We start from the raw sequence: 16,187 nt of genomic DNA on the forward strand, positions 1-16,187 counted from the left end.
ATCAGTGCGACCCCAATGTGATCAGAAATCATCAGATGTGATTTCAGCGCAGATGTTACGGTGTCCAAGATATCCCTTCGATATGCCTCTAGTGTGAGCGGGCCCCAAGCGATTACTGCTGATATACAGGAAGTGGAGGGTAACAACAAAGAGACAACGTCAGTTTAACGGCACTGATTAATAACGGAGATAAGCCTCATTTCCTGGACGAATATAATTCAATTATACTTAACCACTGTGGCGCATCTAACGAACCGATATCAGCTTATGAAGTGCGAAAAGGAATGCATTTATCGATAGAACTAATCGATGATATCCAACTATGCAGAGAGATAAGGGAATGACTGGGGGACGCATTCTTCTTATTCCAGTTACCAATATTGTGGTTATTTTTACAAGTGTCAATGGAACACTAGATTGATTTAAACGTTATGTAAACAAAGCGCGTTGTCCATGAACAGTACATTTGTATTCAGGCGTGTACCCAGGCTTTTCTGGGGGGGGGGGGGGGGAGCAGTCAATTCTTGAAGCTTCTTGCCTACTTTTTGCGAGAGAATAGAGCTAATATGAGAGTGAATGTCATCTATAGATGCTAACAGATAGGCTTATTTGAATTATCTTGGATGACGCAAATAACCCCGCAAAAAGACGCAAATAACCCCACAAAAAGACTCGTTGCAAAAGCAAAGTCTAAACGAAGATCTCAGAGCTTATGTATGCCTAATAAACAAAGCGAGCCGACATATGCCTACTATACAAAAACGGGTGTAAATAACCAATCACTGATATGGGATTTGATGACATTATTTGAGAGGTTGCAGAGTCCCCCTGGCAAACTTTGAATACGAGATTACAAATCCGAAATAGTAAGATTCAGCCGTCTTTACTGCGTCAACTAGTGTAGGTCAAGACGTTTTTTTTTATAAATATGGGAGGCACATGCTTATAGAAAATGTGCGCATTCAAGTGTGAATTGTGACATAAAACTGGTGGCTCTTCAATCTGCGCAAAGGAAGTCATCAAGATTAATTGTTTTTGAAACTGTGTAAAAAACATATTTGAGTGTGTTTTCCTTGAGTCATGAAAAGAGATTAGTGACGGCGAGACTTCCGCTAAAGTGCCTCGGTCGCAAGCAATACTGCCTCTAGGACTCTCTTTACTGAGAGCGTGCAAAGAAATCCTCATTTGGTACTTGGGTATCACTCATGGCGTCTCGCAGTCTGTTCTCGGAATAAGGCGAGGCGCGCACCGATTTCTCTCTAAAAACAAACTATTAAATCCAATTTCCTAATGCAAAGACACTGGCAAACGTTTTGCGCTATGAATTTCACGGAAACAAGAGAAAGACGGCACTTTCCGGTATGAAATACACTCAACACTTCGTGTAGTGCGAATTTTATTCCTCAGAAGATTCCTTGCGTATTTGAATTTCTTCTAAAAATCTTGATAAAAATGACAACAAGGGCGCGCCTGGTTTTCATTGTGGAAGAAAAACAGTCCCGTACACTTCAAAAAGATGTGTACTATATTGACGGGTAGAGATCTCCATTGAACTTGTTAACTTGTTTTGTTCCAAATCGCAATTCCTATTCTCGGGTCCGCATCGACTCAAAGAGATCTTTCAAAATAGTATATTAGATAGCATAAGCCCTTATATTTGTCAAACACCTCATCTGCAAAATGCACGAATGACAGTAAACCGCGGCTGGCAAAGGAATGCTTCGATGCAGCTTAAAGCAGATAACTGGCACTCATATCTGTAGCTCAGAAAACCTCATTCGATGCGGATGGTCTCAAGGCTTCTTTGTCCATAGATAATTCCTCATTTTGAACATTGCTAAAACAGCAAGCAAATTGCTAACACAGCAAGAGAATTGTTGGCGCAGCTAGCGGAAACGGCTTTGGACAGGCGGGCACACACACCGCTAACTGTGACAATTCCGCCACACATAATAGCGTTAGCACTTTATGATGAGTAATACGCATCTCTGTATGCTCATACTTATAAGGATACAAGACTGCTGGGAGAAACAGCGAAGCGCATCTATTCCTACTAGGTGTGATATATTCCTATTGGTTTGTGTAGAGGGAGTAACGTCACTCACCCAGTGTTGTGCAATAGCGGCGTTATATTGCCAATTAGCTCACAACGGGTAAACGATTCAGTCCAGATTAGATTTAAAGCTTTTTGATGGCTTTTGATGGAGGAATCCTACATTAAGCCAAGGTTGCTCTGTGGGCGCGCAAGGCGGTCCTTGAATCTAAAAACCACTAACTACATTTCGACATAACAAAACCTGGCTCAGCTTTTTTTTTTCTTTTCAAAATATTTACAATAAATGTATACACAGATAGTGAAGAGTCCGTGAAACAGTGAACATCCCTGTCCTAGCTCTCTCTGCGTAAACCGCCCTCAAATCAATACGGATAAAGAGACATGTTCGAATAAACGACTTGAAGGTTTGACGAAGGATAGAAGTTCGGTAATAGTCCGTAGTAGCGTGTCGGCGTAGGTAAATAAGCGCTAGGCAGTACGTAGTCGCCGTAATACGAAGGCATTACACACTGTCCATATAGGCCTCCAAGTTCTTCACTTCGTAATGTTGCCTCAAGGTCTGGTGACATCTGCTTTTTCCACTTTGTTCGACGATTTTGGAACCACGTTTTCACTTGTGTATCTGTTAGATGCATTGATTTGGCCAGGCTGTTCCTCTCGCTTATTGTTAAGTATTTCTTCTCTTGGAATTTCTCCTCGAGGGATTTGAGTTGGCTACTTGTGAAGGCCGTTCGTCGCCGTCTTGACTTGTTCATGTGAGATTTGTGGCTGTAGGGAGAGTCGGGATCGTGTTGATACTCCGCGCTCTCGCCCGCTCCATCCTCACTGTGTGCGTCATCGTGAATTCTGAAATCATCAACTACGTCTCCAACTATAAGGAAAAGATTCTCCCTGAGCAACAGAGTATGCAAGTCATCGACAACAACATGCCCAACTACAGGAAGCAAAGAGGATTTCATTCCCAACTAAAAGGCAAATGAACCGTCGACTATCCGCATCTGTATGGCAGAAAAGGCAATTCCCGAATTAGCCGAAAGTAATCCTCCATAGGCATAGCATCGGAAATGATTCCCAATGAAACATGAAACGACTGAATAAGCTACAACACTAAAATACTCCAAACAATAAAAAATACAGTCTAAGCTATAGCGTAAACAAATCAGCAATCGTTTTGCGAGTGCATTGATCTGGGTCTTAGACCATTTAAGAACTCCGTTTAAACTATCTTACCTTTATTAATTACACTGCATTTCGTGGACGTTTCTCGGACCGCAGCCCGCGCTTTCTTCTGTTCACTGGTGTCCCCTAGCAAAGCGCTGATGGTAAAAGACGCCATTTGCAAGCAGCGCTGGTTGATACTGACCTATCACTTGTATGTGGCGCGGAGAAAGCTAACGCCCCCAATGGGCTTGTATAAGCCAGCTCCTGGTGTATCAAGTGAACCCTTAAATGCCTCTCGTAACATCCCGGCCCAATTAAGACGTGTGACAAGCAATTAGAAGATTGTTTAATATAGTTCACTTGCCCCCCTTGAGTGAACAAAGATCGGTAAATATTTGCGGATCATTCGATAATATGGCAATGCATGCATTGGCTAATGAGATCACCACCCTCTCGTATAGCGCAAGCCTCGGCCAATCACCCTAAAGCATGCCATGATATCCACCTCCGTCGAGGCAGCTAAATACTGATAATCACTACTAAAAGAATTATAAAGAGTGCGAGTCCTTATTGCATACACAACAAAGCATTATGTTTATACTAGACAACGTGTTTTGTTAGGAAAGGTAATCGTTTACCTCAACTGTTTATGGAAGATATATGATCTTAATAGCTTTAAATACGCCGTGCGCGCAGAGTGACAAGGCCCTTGGGCTAGGCATAAGCGCAGCGTGTGGTAAAACAGGAGAGGAGTGCAGACGCATAAACAACTCGTCCCCGCGCGCGCGTACGCCACTTCCTCTCCTTTGAGGGAGCCAAGGCACAATGTTCGGAAACTTGCGTGAAGCGTGTTATGTGGTCTACAGTACCGCGCGTTTCACGCGAATTGTATTAGAGCGAACAGTAAGAACAAGTTCAAGGTATCGGGATATGTGGATAAGCAGATCTCGAGCAGGCCTATAAAATAAGTCTAATCCTGAACTTGTCAACAACAGTTTAATTTACTTATTTTGAGCGCGGCGACTTGACCTTTGGTGCCCGATGTTGGCGTAAACTATTCAGCACGGCGCGTGAGGCTGTCTTGCTACAACGAGACATACAACAGATAGCTATTCAAACATTGCCCTTTCCCACCCCTAAGGAACCGACCATTTGACATCTGACGAAGGGTTATGGGTACCCATCAGTCGGCAAGCACGAGGTGTGAGGAGTACGTACAGCAGATAGCTATTCACATATTGTCCTACCCCCCATCTCTAAAGGTAAGTACTAACTAGGACCCAAGCGCAGCCGCAAGGGAGAATCGGTCAAACAGAAGCGCAACACAAGTGAAAAACGGTAAAACACATACGCAACACAAGAATCGTTCAAACACAACCGCAACATAAGAGAAAATCGGTCAAACACAACCGCAACATAAGTGAGAATCGGTCAAACACAAGCGCAACACAAGAGAGAATCGGGCAAACACAAGCGCAACATAAGAGAGAATCGGTCAAACACAAGCGAAACACAAGAGAGAATTAGTCAAAAACAAACCTAACAAAAGGGAAAATCGGTCAAACACAAGCGCAAGACAAGTGAGAACAAGTCAAACACAAGTGCAACACAAGTGAGAATTGGTCGAACACAAGTGCAACACAAGTGAGAATCAGTCAAACACAAGCGCAACATAAGTGAGAATCAGTCAAACACAAGCGCAACACAAGTAAGAATCAGTCAAACAGAAGCGCAACACAAGTGAGAATCAGTCAAACACAAGGGAGAATCGGTCTAACACAAGTGCAAGACAAGTGAGAATCAGTCAAACACAAGCACAGCACAAGTGAGAATCGGTCGAACACAAGCGCAACACAAGTGAGAATCAGTCAAACACAAGTGAGAATCAGTCAAACACAAGTGCAAGACAAGTGAGAATCAGTCAAACACAAGCACAGCACAAGTGAGAATCGGTCGAACACAAGCGCAACACAAGTGATAATCGGTCAGACACAAGGCACTACACGAGTGAGAATCAGTCAAACACAAGTGCAAGACAAGTGAGAATCAGTCAAACACAAGTGCAAGACAAGTGAGAATCAGTCAAACACAAGCGCAACACAAGTGAGAATCGGTCAAACACAAGTGCAAGACAAGTGAGAATCGGTCAAACACAAGCGCAACACAAGTGAGAATCGGTCTAACACATGCGCGACACAAGTGAGAATCGGTCAAACACAAGCGCAACACAAGAGAGAATTAGTCAAAAACAAACCTAACAAAAGAGAAAATCGGTCAAACACAAGCGCAACACAAGTAAGAGTCGGTCGAACACAAGCGCAACACAATTAAGAATCGGTCAAACACAAGAACAGCACAAAAGTGAGAATCGGTCAAAGATAAGAAAACATAACATACATAAGACATAACAAACATAAGAAAATCAAAGAAGTTGCGTTCTCTTGTTCTTCGAAAGGGTCCTAACAGTAACTACAATATACAATATAAAATCTTATATATTTCGGTACCTTATACAAGGAAGTGCTCACATTATTAGGCTATTGGGGGAGGGGGGGGGGGGGGGGGTATTGCATGAATCCTCGCGTACTTTTTAGCCGTGCGCGAAATGCATATGTTGCTGTGCGCAAATTGTTTTCTATCAGAAAAAGGATGCCAGTCTGATTCATAACACGAGATTATGAAAATATAAAAAGCGCTTCAAGCCGATGGGAATAAAATGACTTTTCCTTTACTAAAAAGACCATTAATATCACAGAAATATAAACCAGTGGTAATATTATGAATTTCTAAAGTTTACAAATGACCATTTATTTAAAACGCATAATTGTGAAGTTGAAATCATGATATTTGGATACGACCTTCGCACTCAAATTTCCCCCAAATATTCGGTAAAACAACAACAATAAACAGTTCCCCCCTCTCTCTTTTTCTCCGCATTGCTATGGTAAAATAAATAGTATATTAACTTTTAAAGGCTACTTTCAATGTTTGCATTATTCGCACGAAGTTATTCCTCTCTTTTTTGCGCATTAATTGCACAACTATATCGAGCTTACTACTCCAATAAGGATAATATTTTCTTGCAGACATCATAAAAACTCGTCTACCTGAAGGTACTGTAACCGTGAATGGCAGACTCCGAGAAAACGCCATGTTATCGTGTTTAGCGTCTATGGATATCACAAAGTCAGTTTCCCAGCAAGAGTTCGTAACTTCAAAACCGTAAACCTCTAAGGAGTGATTCCGCTGCCACAGCAGGACACAGTTTTCGGGGTCTACAGACAACAAAACAACGGCTTCCTTGCCAATAACGTTTGGTGAATAATTCACCGATATTCTACTTGATGTGTGATTTGAACGCGCGGAACAGACACACAGCTTGAGGTCGACGCCCCTGTCTGCGCATGCTCCGTATCCACCAAACATAGATAGCCGATCAAACTGCAATAGTCGTAGCCCCATAGAAGAGTCTCCAGGTTTCTCAAAGGAGTTGATTTCCACGTGAAACAAGTCTTCCTTCTGAGGCACGACGTCTCCGGCAGGTACATAAATATCCATCGTCGTGATAAGGGATCCATCAACCGCGTCATGACGCTCACGAACATTTTCGAACCGAAGAGCACCTAGCCGCTGACAGGATGTGACTAAGCCTCTGGGGTTTATCAGCTTTGCTTGCTGGCTCACCAGCATGTTGTTAAGCTCTCCTAGCGCAAACTCCACCATTGCCACCTTAAAGGTGTCGTTGGTGGTTGGACTATCCCAGCCTTCGCACACGCAGAGATTAGGCGCAATAAGCTCCACATCATTGCATGTCTTGTTTGCGGGGATGGGGGCAAATAGGCCCCTTGATGTGACACGCCCGCGAAGCGGATCAACCAATGTCATTAGAGTATGGTGCAGATCAATCATAGTGACGAGTCTTTGCTGATTGGTGGCCAAAGCTTTCATGGCGTCCTCTCCTAGCAAGCGCGCCACGTTATTGGGGATTATGATGAACAAAACCGGGTGGAACATCTCGAATTTTCCCTCCAGAGACGAGATAGTGTACTCAGAGTACGTGTTCCCGTGATCTGCTAGAATGACTGTTATAGTGTCACTGTTGGCCATCTCCGTGACGTACCGGGCGAGCGCTGGATCCAAGGTCTGGGTGCGCAAGGCACGATGGTCATGTCCGACACTCGAGCTCATGTAGGCGAGTAAGGGCCTCGCGTGGAGATCGCGCGCGATGGCTTTAACCAGATCACTTGTGTAGTTGAGAAGGTATGTGTGATGGAAGTCACCGTTGTAGCATATTTGATCGCCTTCAGGTCCTTGGAATGGATTGTTGGTGCCGTATGCGCCTAGGATTGGGCAGCTCGAGTGCGTCAGACCTTTGCAGAATAAAAAAAGAAAACACTCTTAGGGGGTAGTATGCGTACAAAGTACCCATGTTCTTTTAGCGCTACTAAACTCAACTCTTCTAACATCATATTAACTGCTTACCTGAGTTACCCAGCTCATCTTACATAATATAAGATTACGTTATCCCATCTTAAAGCCGTTTTCAACGAAGATCACCTTACCTTAGTTTACTTTAACTCAGTTTGTCAGACCTCAGCAGTACTCAACTAAACTAATTCACCTCGACTTAGATAACATCATCATCCCGCCTAAACAACTCACTTGTTCACCTTACCACAATGTCTTGTCATGTCACCTCACCTCACATTAAACACCGCCACTTTACGATTCCGTAGACTGCTAGCCGTCTCTCTTTAGCGGAAAACCCCCGAATTGGGCGCGACAATGGCATAACCCTTACCTTACTAGACCGGCTTACCTGTGTGGTCGATATGTAACGCACGTCATAACTTTTACCTTACTAGAGCGGTTACCTGTGTGGTCGATATGTCACGCACGTAATAGCCCTTACTCTACTAGACCGGGTTACCTGTGTGGTCGATATGTCATGCACGTCATAACCTTTACTTTACTTGACCGGGTTACCTGTGTGGTCGATAAAATTATTTTCGAGCTTGACAGGTAGATCCTTGAAATTGTTCGCCACCATGTCAATCATGAGCCCCCAAATCGCTGTCCAGCAGAGATCTTCTTGCCACATGGTCTGGTATCCAGCCCCCCTGAATGCGCCGAACATCTCCCCCGCGCCAACAGGTGTACGGACCTTCCTCTCTGCCGCAGAGAACATCTTCCCGGTGAACAGCGCGTGCGTGTTCTCAGCCGTGTGTCCTTCTACTGATTGGAATAACTCAAAATCAAACACTCGCGCCGGCGCGCGGTCTGATCGAGACTCCCAACTTCTGAACAGCTCGATAGTCTTGGGGAGAGAGCGGTAGAAGTGAGCTCTCGATACGGAGTCCAGCAAAAGGATGTTAACATTAACCAGGCCTTTGTCACGCAATTTGCTGGTGTCACGTCTCAGTGTTAATTTCGGGTCGAAGGTGAGTAGCTGAGTTATGGTATCATTTTTGAGAAAATTTTTTCTACAACTAATCACAATAAAATAAAGTTTGTTAGCGATATTTGCGTTAATTATCTGCAGTAGTTCTTGTTCTAAGTCATCAATACTTTCAAACGTTCCTCCGGAATGCATCATTCCTGTTCCTGGTTCCAGCACTTGCACCTTGATACTCTTAGGCACCGTTCTCTCCTTGCACACGCCACGGTGACATTTGACCCTGAACTTGGTACTTCCCATGGGATACTCTCCCATCAGCAGCGTGCAGATCTCACTACGGGTCTGGTTACACCTCAGCAGCTCTCTGTTCAATTTAAACATTTCTTTGGCTTGGTCACACGCGCCTTGACTTGGCACGTGCGGGATACAGTCCCCATACAGGGGCTCTCTTGTGACCAGGAAATGAGGGCATGGGTCCTTGTGTTGTACCTCTTGTGCCTTTTTCCTATCACTATGTTCACCTTGAGGTAGTCGTGACGGTATTCCTTTTATGCCAACATTTTGTCTAAAAGTGTTATGTTTCTTGAATGGTAAGGACATTTCAGTCCTCTGATGTTTATTATCGAATTTTAATTTATTTCTATCGCTTATCGGCAGTGTTCTGCTGGTGGTTTGATGCTCGGTGTTTGAATGTTTAATCGGAGGCTTCGTTATGCCCTGTCCGATAGCGCTATATTGTCGATTATCATGTGACGATTTTTGCGGTCGCTTTGACACTTCCGTGACCTCCATCTCGACACTTTGTCTGCTTCTCTGTCCTTGATAGTCATTTCGCTTTAATTTTTCTTTGTCTGAATCCTTCCATTTCGTTTTCCTATTTGGTGCATTTATAATGGCATTCGACTTTTTGAATTTCTTCACTGAAGTATCTTTATCTTGAGATCGTGTGTACACGACTCCAAAATAACCAAAAAACTGTTTTCTCAACGCGTTGGAATCTATTTTCCCCGACGTTCCGCGCTCGTATAGCTCGTAATCAACCTTGGCTGGAGGGCTTTTACGGCGTGCGCGACCCGTAGACATGTAGCTCAGTGCGTTGTGTGATGCTTGTGTATTTCTTTTACCGTCTGTAAAGGAAGATCTTGAAGGATACTCGCCTTCACGCAACAGTACCAATATCACAGAGCAAAACAGTATCATAAGCACAAAGTACTTGATCCTTCGGCCTCGAACCCAAGGATATCGCCTCCATAAGCACGTAAAAATCCCCATGATTTTACATTGGCTAGATTATCAAGATATTCGGAAGATACATTTGGAGTGTTGGACATTGAAGTAACCGGATACCTTGTAAAGCCAGAGCATTGCGTGATCTCAGACGACAATAAATGCCAGATTCTACTCTTGCACAGCAAGAGTTTCTGTGGAGTCTCAATAGAACAGAATCAACTCCCTGCACACGCTGCTCTGGGTCTGTTGGTTGAATTCATTAATTTGCTAATTACTGAAGGCATCCTATATAGTTTAGAGTGGTTTCAATTAGGGTGGTTTTAATTAATGTGTGAAACACTAACTAGTAGTTGTTGTGTTACAGTGCGTGACATACAAACATATAGTAATGCTAGTAAAATATTTTGTTCTTTTATTGTTTTGTTTTGTATATCACGCACTGACATAAACGACTTAACAACATAGGTGCGCGCACTCTTTTAAGCCGGACATAACTACATGGACATAATGACATAAAAGAAAATAAAAACATGTTTTTACTCTTATGTCGTTATGTTCATGTCGTTATGTTGGGCTTATGTCAAAATGTCGAACCATTCACACTTGAACATATGAACATAAGGGTGCACGCGCCTATGTGATTTATGTCGTTATGTCACTAGTGTGCACCAGTCATTAGCAGAACCTGTCGTGACCACTATTCGAGCGTATGTTGTTATGTGACAGACCGAGAGATCATGAATAGTAACGATGCTCTAGTTTTGAGCTATCAATGTACGGCAACATGGGAATAACATCGCACCTCTGGAAACGATTTCGTCGGATAAGATGCAGAAAGATGGTGTTTATCATTGTCGGGGCCATGTTTGTGTATGTGGTTTTTCTACGGCTACACGAGCGTCACCATGACCCGCTGTACCACAAAGACAAACGGACTGTATCACGAAAGACATATGAACAGGTAAGGTGCCTGTCTGGGAGGGGATGCAAACCCTCTGTCTACCGTAGTGTAGATGCCATTTTACGAGAACAAGGGATTTCACAAGAACAAGGGAGCACTGGATCGATCAAACCAATGATACATATTGAAGAATACACTGAAAGTCGACAACAATTCATAATGGGTACAGGCGACAAGAAATATTCAATGGAAAGAGTTTCGAACCGCAATCAGATTGGAATATCTGAGGGAATGGGTCAGAATGTAAATAACAGAGTTAAAAAAAGGAGTAGTGGCACAAAGAGAAGAGGGAGGGGTCCCAAGGGTTCACCAAACAATCTCGGTGAAGCACGATTTGGTGAGCTCTCCAAGAGTACACGGCAAGCTAGACTAGACAAAGATGGCTCGAAGCAGGGCCCGTGCCAGGATTTCTTACTCGCTAGAGAGACCTTTTACGGGGACTGCACGCCACATGTTTCTGGTGAAGACGCTTGCAAATTAGCCAAGGAATTACACAAATTGAACAACGACATTTTGAGCTGTAAACAGAGCCGTATTGATATTTGTAGGGTGGAAATGGCGACGCACGGCGTGCGTGGGGTATCTGTTACTGTCAAATGTGACACAAACGAGTGTTTAGATCAGATGGCGCCGAACAGCATCAAAGTGGAAGTTCTGGAACCAGGAACGGGAAAAATGGAAACCGCTGGAACTTTCACAGCCATTGGTGATTTAGAAAAACAGCTCCCGCAGATAATAAATGCGAGTATCGCTAATAGATTTTATTTTGTTGTGATTAGTTGTATAAAGAAGTCTAATAAAAGTAAGACCATCTCACAACTACTTACTTTTGACCTAAAATTGACCCTAAGACGTGACACCAGCAAATTGCGTGACAAAGGCCTGGTTAATGCTAACATCCTACTGCTGGACTCCGTATCGAGGGCTCACTTCTACCGCTCTCTCCCCAAGACTATCGAGCTGTTCAGAAGTTGGGAGTCTCGTCCAGACCGCGCGCCGGCGCGAGTGTTTGATTTTGAGTTATTCCAGTCAGTAGAAGGACACACGGCCGAGAACACGCACGCGCTGTTCACCGGGAAGATGTTCTCTGCGGCAGAGAGGAAGGTCCGTACACCTGTTGGTGCGGGGGAGATGTTCGGCGCATTCAGGGGGGCGGGGTACCAGACCATGTGGCAAGAAGATCTCTGCTGGACAGCGATTTGGGGGCTCATGACGGATATGGTCGCCAACAAATTTGAAGAGCTCGAAGGAAAGTTGAAGGAAAACTTTGTAGATCACACAGGTACTTTATACAATAAGTATAAAGTAACTGATTCCGTGTTTGCCCGAAAACAGGCCTTTGTAAGAGATGAAAAAAGAAAATGCGCTCCCCCCCCCAAAAAAAAAGCGCCTCGCATAAAAGTACTCTACTTTTTAGACTTAGAAGGGGGGTAACGAGGCTACCCGCCACGACATTTTATCATTGAGCTTGTTTTATTATGGTTTTTGGATTATTTTACTTCCTGCACTTCGAATAACAGCATTTTGTATCTAGAGAGAAATGATTTAGAAGGTCCTTGCACAATATATTCGAGCATATTCGAGCAATCATGGGTACACAAACAAGATGTCAATCTTTACATGGACATCATTCGAAAAAAACCCATTTAGTTGTTGTTTTACTGTGCGTAGGAGGGTGCGGCGTAACCAGAAAATCTTGCTGACTCTTCAAAAAAAAAAATACCCATTTTTTCGCTCGGTCTCCCCTGATGAGGTCAATACCATATTTAATAAGGCATATATCATATATTCTCAATAAATAACTGAGTGGTTTAATTATCATCATCATTATCATGCTTATTGTTTATCCATCTTTATTATAATAAGCATCTTCAACATCATCATTTTCATCATCATGATATCGCTTGTCGACTCTAACCCTTTTTTTTCTTTATCCTGCAAAGGTGTGACGCACTCGAGCTGCCCAATCCTAGGCGCCTACGGCACCAACAATCCATTCCAAGGACCTAAAGGCGATCAAATATGCTACAACGGTGACTTCCATCACACATACCTTCTCAACTACACAAGTAATCTGGTTCAAGCCATCGCGCGCGATCCCCACGCGAGGCCCTTACTCGCCTACATGAGCTCGAGTGTCGGTCATGACCATCGTGCCTTGCGTACCCAGACCTTGGATCCAGCGCTCGCCCGGTACGTCACGGAGATGGCCAACAGTGACACTATAACAGTCATTCTAGCAGATCACGGGAACACGTACTCTGAATACACTATCTCGTCACTGGAGGGAAAATTCGAGATGTTCCACCCGGTTTTGTTCATCATAATCCCCAATATCGTGGCGCGCTTGCTAGGAGAGGACGCCATGAAAGCTTTGGCCACCAATCAGCAAAGACTCGTCACTATGATTGATCTGCACCATACTCTAATGACATTGGTTGATCCGCTTCGTGGGCGTGTCACATCAAGGGGCCTATTTGCCCCCATCCCCGCAAACAAGACATGCAATGATGTGGAGCTTATTGCGCCTAATCTCTGCGTGTGCGAAGGCTGGGATAGTCCAACCACCAACGACACCTTTAAGGTGGCAATGGTGGAGTTTGCCCTAGGAGAGCTTAACAACATGTTGGTGAGCCAGCAAGCAAAGCTGATAAACCCCAGAGGCTTAGTCACATCCTGTCAGCGGCTAGGTGCTCTTCGGTTCGAAAATGTTCGTGAGCGTCATGACGCGGTTGATGGATCCCTTATCACGACTATGGATATTTATGTACCTGCCGGAGACGTCGTGCCTCAGAAGGAAGACTTGTTTCACGTGGAAATCAACTCCTTTGAGAAACCTGGAGACTCTTCTATGGGGCTACGACTATTGCAGTTTGATCGGCTATCTATGTTTGGTGGATACGGAGCATGCGCAGACAGGGGCGTCAACCTCTGTTCCGCGCGTTCAAATCACACATCTAGTAGAATATCGATGAATTATTCACCAAACGTTATTGGCAAGAAAGCCGTTATTTTGTCGTCTGTAGACCTCGAAAACTGTGTCCTGCTGTGGCAGCGGAATCACTTATTTGAAGCCTTTGCTTTCGAGATCACAAACTCGTGTTGGGGATCTGATTTTGTTATCTCCATCGACGCTCAACACAACAACATTCGATTTTCCCGAGGTATCCCGTTTACGGTTACAATACCATCGGGTACAAGACAGTTTGTATTGTCTGCAAAAAAGTATTACGCTTACTGGGGTTATACGCTCAAGGTTAACGTTCATGTGGCGGGAACCATCAAAGATGGTCATTTCACAAGAGTTAATAAACAATGGGATGGTTTGTTACATTTCTTCGTACTGGTTATAGCTCTTGCAATATTCGGGTGGCTTATATTCGACTGGGCGTACAGAGGAGGTAGAGACAGTAATAGAATTTCGAGGTATTTGTGTAGAAGAAAAATAACCACCCGAACTCAACTACGATAATTTAGTGATCAGGCGTTCAGGTTAATTTAATGTGTGTTAAGCTTCAGTATCACCCGGATTTGTAACAATTGTGAATTACTTACAAATCCCCAAAACCACAAACTGTGAGATTGGGCTACCTGTGAGATTGGGCTACCTGTGAGATTGGGCTACCTGTGGGATTGGGCTACCTGTGAGAGTGGGCTACCTGTGAGATTGGGCTACCTCTGGTTAGAGCTTGAAAGAGTGGAACTCTCCGTTTGATCGACGCTCAAGTGCTTTTCTCGCTCTGATGAAGGAATGAAACGACTCTGAATTCAGAGAGCCGTCAAACATACCATTTCAGCTTCGTGATGATTTATTTCCTAAAGCTCTAATAAAACTGTCAACGGAGCAAGGCGTAACACAATTATTGTTTTACACTGGGTCACACGTGAGAAAAACCTGTAAAAACAACAAAAAAAAAAGAATCGTCCATACGTTATATTTTGTAGCATTCCTATGAGATTTGCCTACAAACGCAAAGAATAGGGGACTTGCGCTAAGATATCACGTGACCTTTTGGGTGGCAAACTAGCGCGCGCTCAGGCTTTGTGGCAAAATAACACACCAGAGTGAAGTTAGTTCCTTATTCGCAGTTCCTTTTCCGTCTGTTTCCTTATTCGCTCAGTTCCCTTTTCAAATCCGGGGGGGGGGGGGGTACTTACATGATACCTTTTAATTCGAGTTGAAACAGTATTTAGGCATAACAGTTTATTCAGAGCAAGTCCAACAGCATTTTCGTCGGGTAAATTTCGATGCTTTAACGTGCTCGCTGCTAAGAGGAGCTGTGAACATGAGACTCTATCTGCTACAAAAGGTCAAATTACGAAATGCGTGCAATCGCTTTCACAAATGAATCTAGCAAAAGAGAGGAAATCTACCTCTCATCTAATAAATGTATTTGTATCTTGGGCTTTATTTCCAAACGCATTAATATATTTAGAGGGGAAATATTCACGCTTTACTTGACTACGTACGTATGTCGTGTGAATTTGACCTTGCTAACAAAACCACAATTTGACAGATAGTGTTGTTGTCAATTAACACCTTGGCTACTAGATATGGCTCTGACAAAACAAATAGATTAGTGCAGTGACACGAATACGGGACTGCTCCTTATTCAAGTTAGTTTTCGCGAATAAGGAAATGGAATCTCCCAACGTCCGATTTCGTTTTACGACTTTATCCGAATAAGGAATAGACTATGAAGAGGGTTGTCAGTGTTTGCTCATCATTTCTCAATAAAGGACATGAAATTTCATAACGCCCGATTTCGCTTTAACGACTCCTTTCGAAAGAGTTCTCGAAAAAGGAAATGGTATTTCATAACTCCCTATCTCGTTTTAACTACTTATCCGAATAAGGAATAGACTAAAAAGAGGGTTTTTTATGTTTTCTAAACATTTCTCGAATAAATAAATGGAATCTCCCAACTTCCGATTTCGTTTTACCTACTTATCCGAATAAGGAATAGACTAAAGAGAGGGTTCTTAGTGTTTGCTCATCATTTCTCAATAAAGGAAATGAAATTTCATAACTCCCGATTCGCTTTTACGACTCCTTTCTAAAGAGTTCCCGAAAAAGGAAATGGTATTTCATAACGCCTGATTTCGTTTTAACTACTTATCCGATTAAGGAATAGACTAAAAAGAGGGTCGTTAATATTTTGTTAGCAAGGTCAAATTCACACGACATACGTACGTAGTCAAGTAAAGCGCGAATATACTCCTCTAAACAAATTGTGAGAAAATACTAACAATCCTCTTTAAAGTAGATTCCTTATTCGAATAGATATTTAAAAAGAAATCAGGCGTTATGAAATACCATTTCCTTTTTCGAGAAATGTTTAGAAAATACTAAAGAACCCTCTCTTTAGTCTATTGCTTAT

At 43.3% G+C, this 16,187-nt stretch overlaps 3 protein-coding genes across 4 annotated transcripts; 1 reads left to right on the top strand and 2 right to left on the bottom strand.

Moving 5' to 3' along the window:
- Positions 1-2,280: 2,280 nt before the first annotated feature.
- Positions 2,281-3,913, bottom strand: LOC116617208 (homeobox protein ceh-9). Of its 2 annotated transcripts, none has more exons than XM_032379689.2 (2): positions 3,287-3,913; positions 2,281-2,915 (listed from the first exon to the last, which is right to left on the bottom strand). In XM_032379689.2, exons 1-2 carry the CDS (start codon positions 3,390-3,392, stop codon positions 2,419-2,421), a joined length of 603 nt encoding a protein of 200 aa, XP_032235580.2. In that variant the 5' UTR covers positions 3,393-3,913; the 3' UTR covers positions 2,281-2,418. The 2 variants fall into 2 exon arrangements, with proteins under 2 accessions (XP_032235580.2, XP_032235579.2); XM_032379688.2 differs by having other exon boundaries at positions 2,281-2,927.
- Positions 3,914-5,923: 2,010 nt separating this feature from the next.
- Positions 5,924-10,130, bottom strand: LOC5510473. Its single transcript, XM_001630905.3, has 2 exons — positions 8,204-10,130; positions 5,924-7,587 (listed from the first exon to the last, which is right to left on the bottom strand). The coding sequence occupies exons 1-2, from the start codon at positions 9,885-9,887 to the stop codon at positions 6,179-6,181; spliced, it is 3,093 nt and encodes a 1,030-aa protein (XP_001630955.2). The 5' UTR covers positions 9,888-10,130; the 3' UTR covers positions 5,924-6,178.
- Positions 10,131-10,433: 303 nt separating this feature from the next.
- On the top strand, positions 10,434-14,741 carry LOC5510479. Its single transcript, XM_001630879.3, has 2 exons — positions 10,434-12,088; positions 12,750-14,741. The coding sequence occupies exons 1-2, from the start codon at positions 10,618-10,620 to the stop codon at positions 14,276-14,278; spliced, it is 3,000 nt and encodes a 999-aa protein (XP_001630929.3). The 5' UTR covers positions 10,434-10,617; the 3' UTR covers positions 14,279-14,741.
- The last annotated feature ends 1,446 nt before the right edge of the window (positions 14,742-16,187 follow it).

This window comes from Nematostella vectensis, chromosome 8, assembly GCF_932526225.1.
Source record: "Nematostella vectensis chromosome 8, jaNemVect1.1, whole genome shotgun sequence".
In the NCBI taxonomy this organism is placed as follows: domain Eukaryota; kingdom Metazoa; phylum Cnidaria; class Anthozoa; order Actiniaria; family Edwardsiidae; genus Nematostella; species Nematostella vectensis.

Coding starts and splice junctions, on each gene's coding strand:
- LOC116617208 (XM_032379688.2), bottom strand. CDS start 3,392: ATGGCGTCTTTTACCATCAGCGCTTTGCTAGGGGACACCAGTGAACAG. Junction 2,928..3,286: donor ATGCAGTGTAATTAATAAAG/GTAAGATAGTTT, acceptor TTTTCCTTATAG/TTGGAGACGTAGTTGATGAT.
- LOC5510473 (XM_001630905.3), bottom strand. CDS start 9,887: ATGGGGATTTTTACGTGCTTATGGAGGCGATATCCTTGGGTTCGAGGC. Junction 7,588..8,203: donor TAATTTTATCGACCACACAG/GTAACCCGGTCA, acceptor TATTCTGCAAAG/GTCTGACGCACTCGAGCTGC.
- LOC5510479 (XM_001630879.3), top strand. CDS start 10,618: ATGTACGGCAACATGGGAATAACATCGCACCTCTGGAAACGATTTCGT. Junction 12,089..12,749: donor AAACTTTGTAGATCACACAG/GTACTTTATACA, acceptor TATCCTGCAAAG/GTGTGACGCACTCGAGCTGC.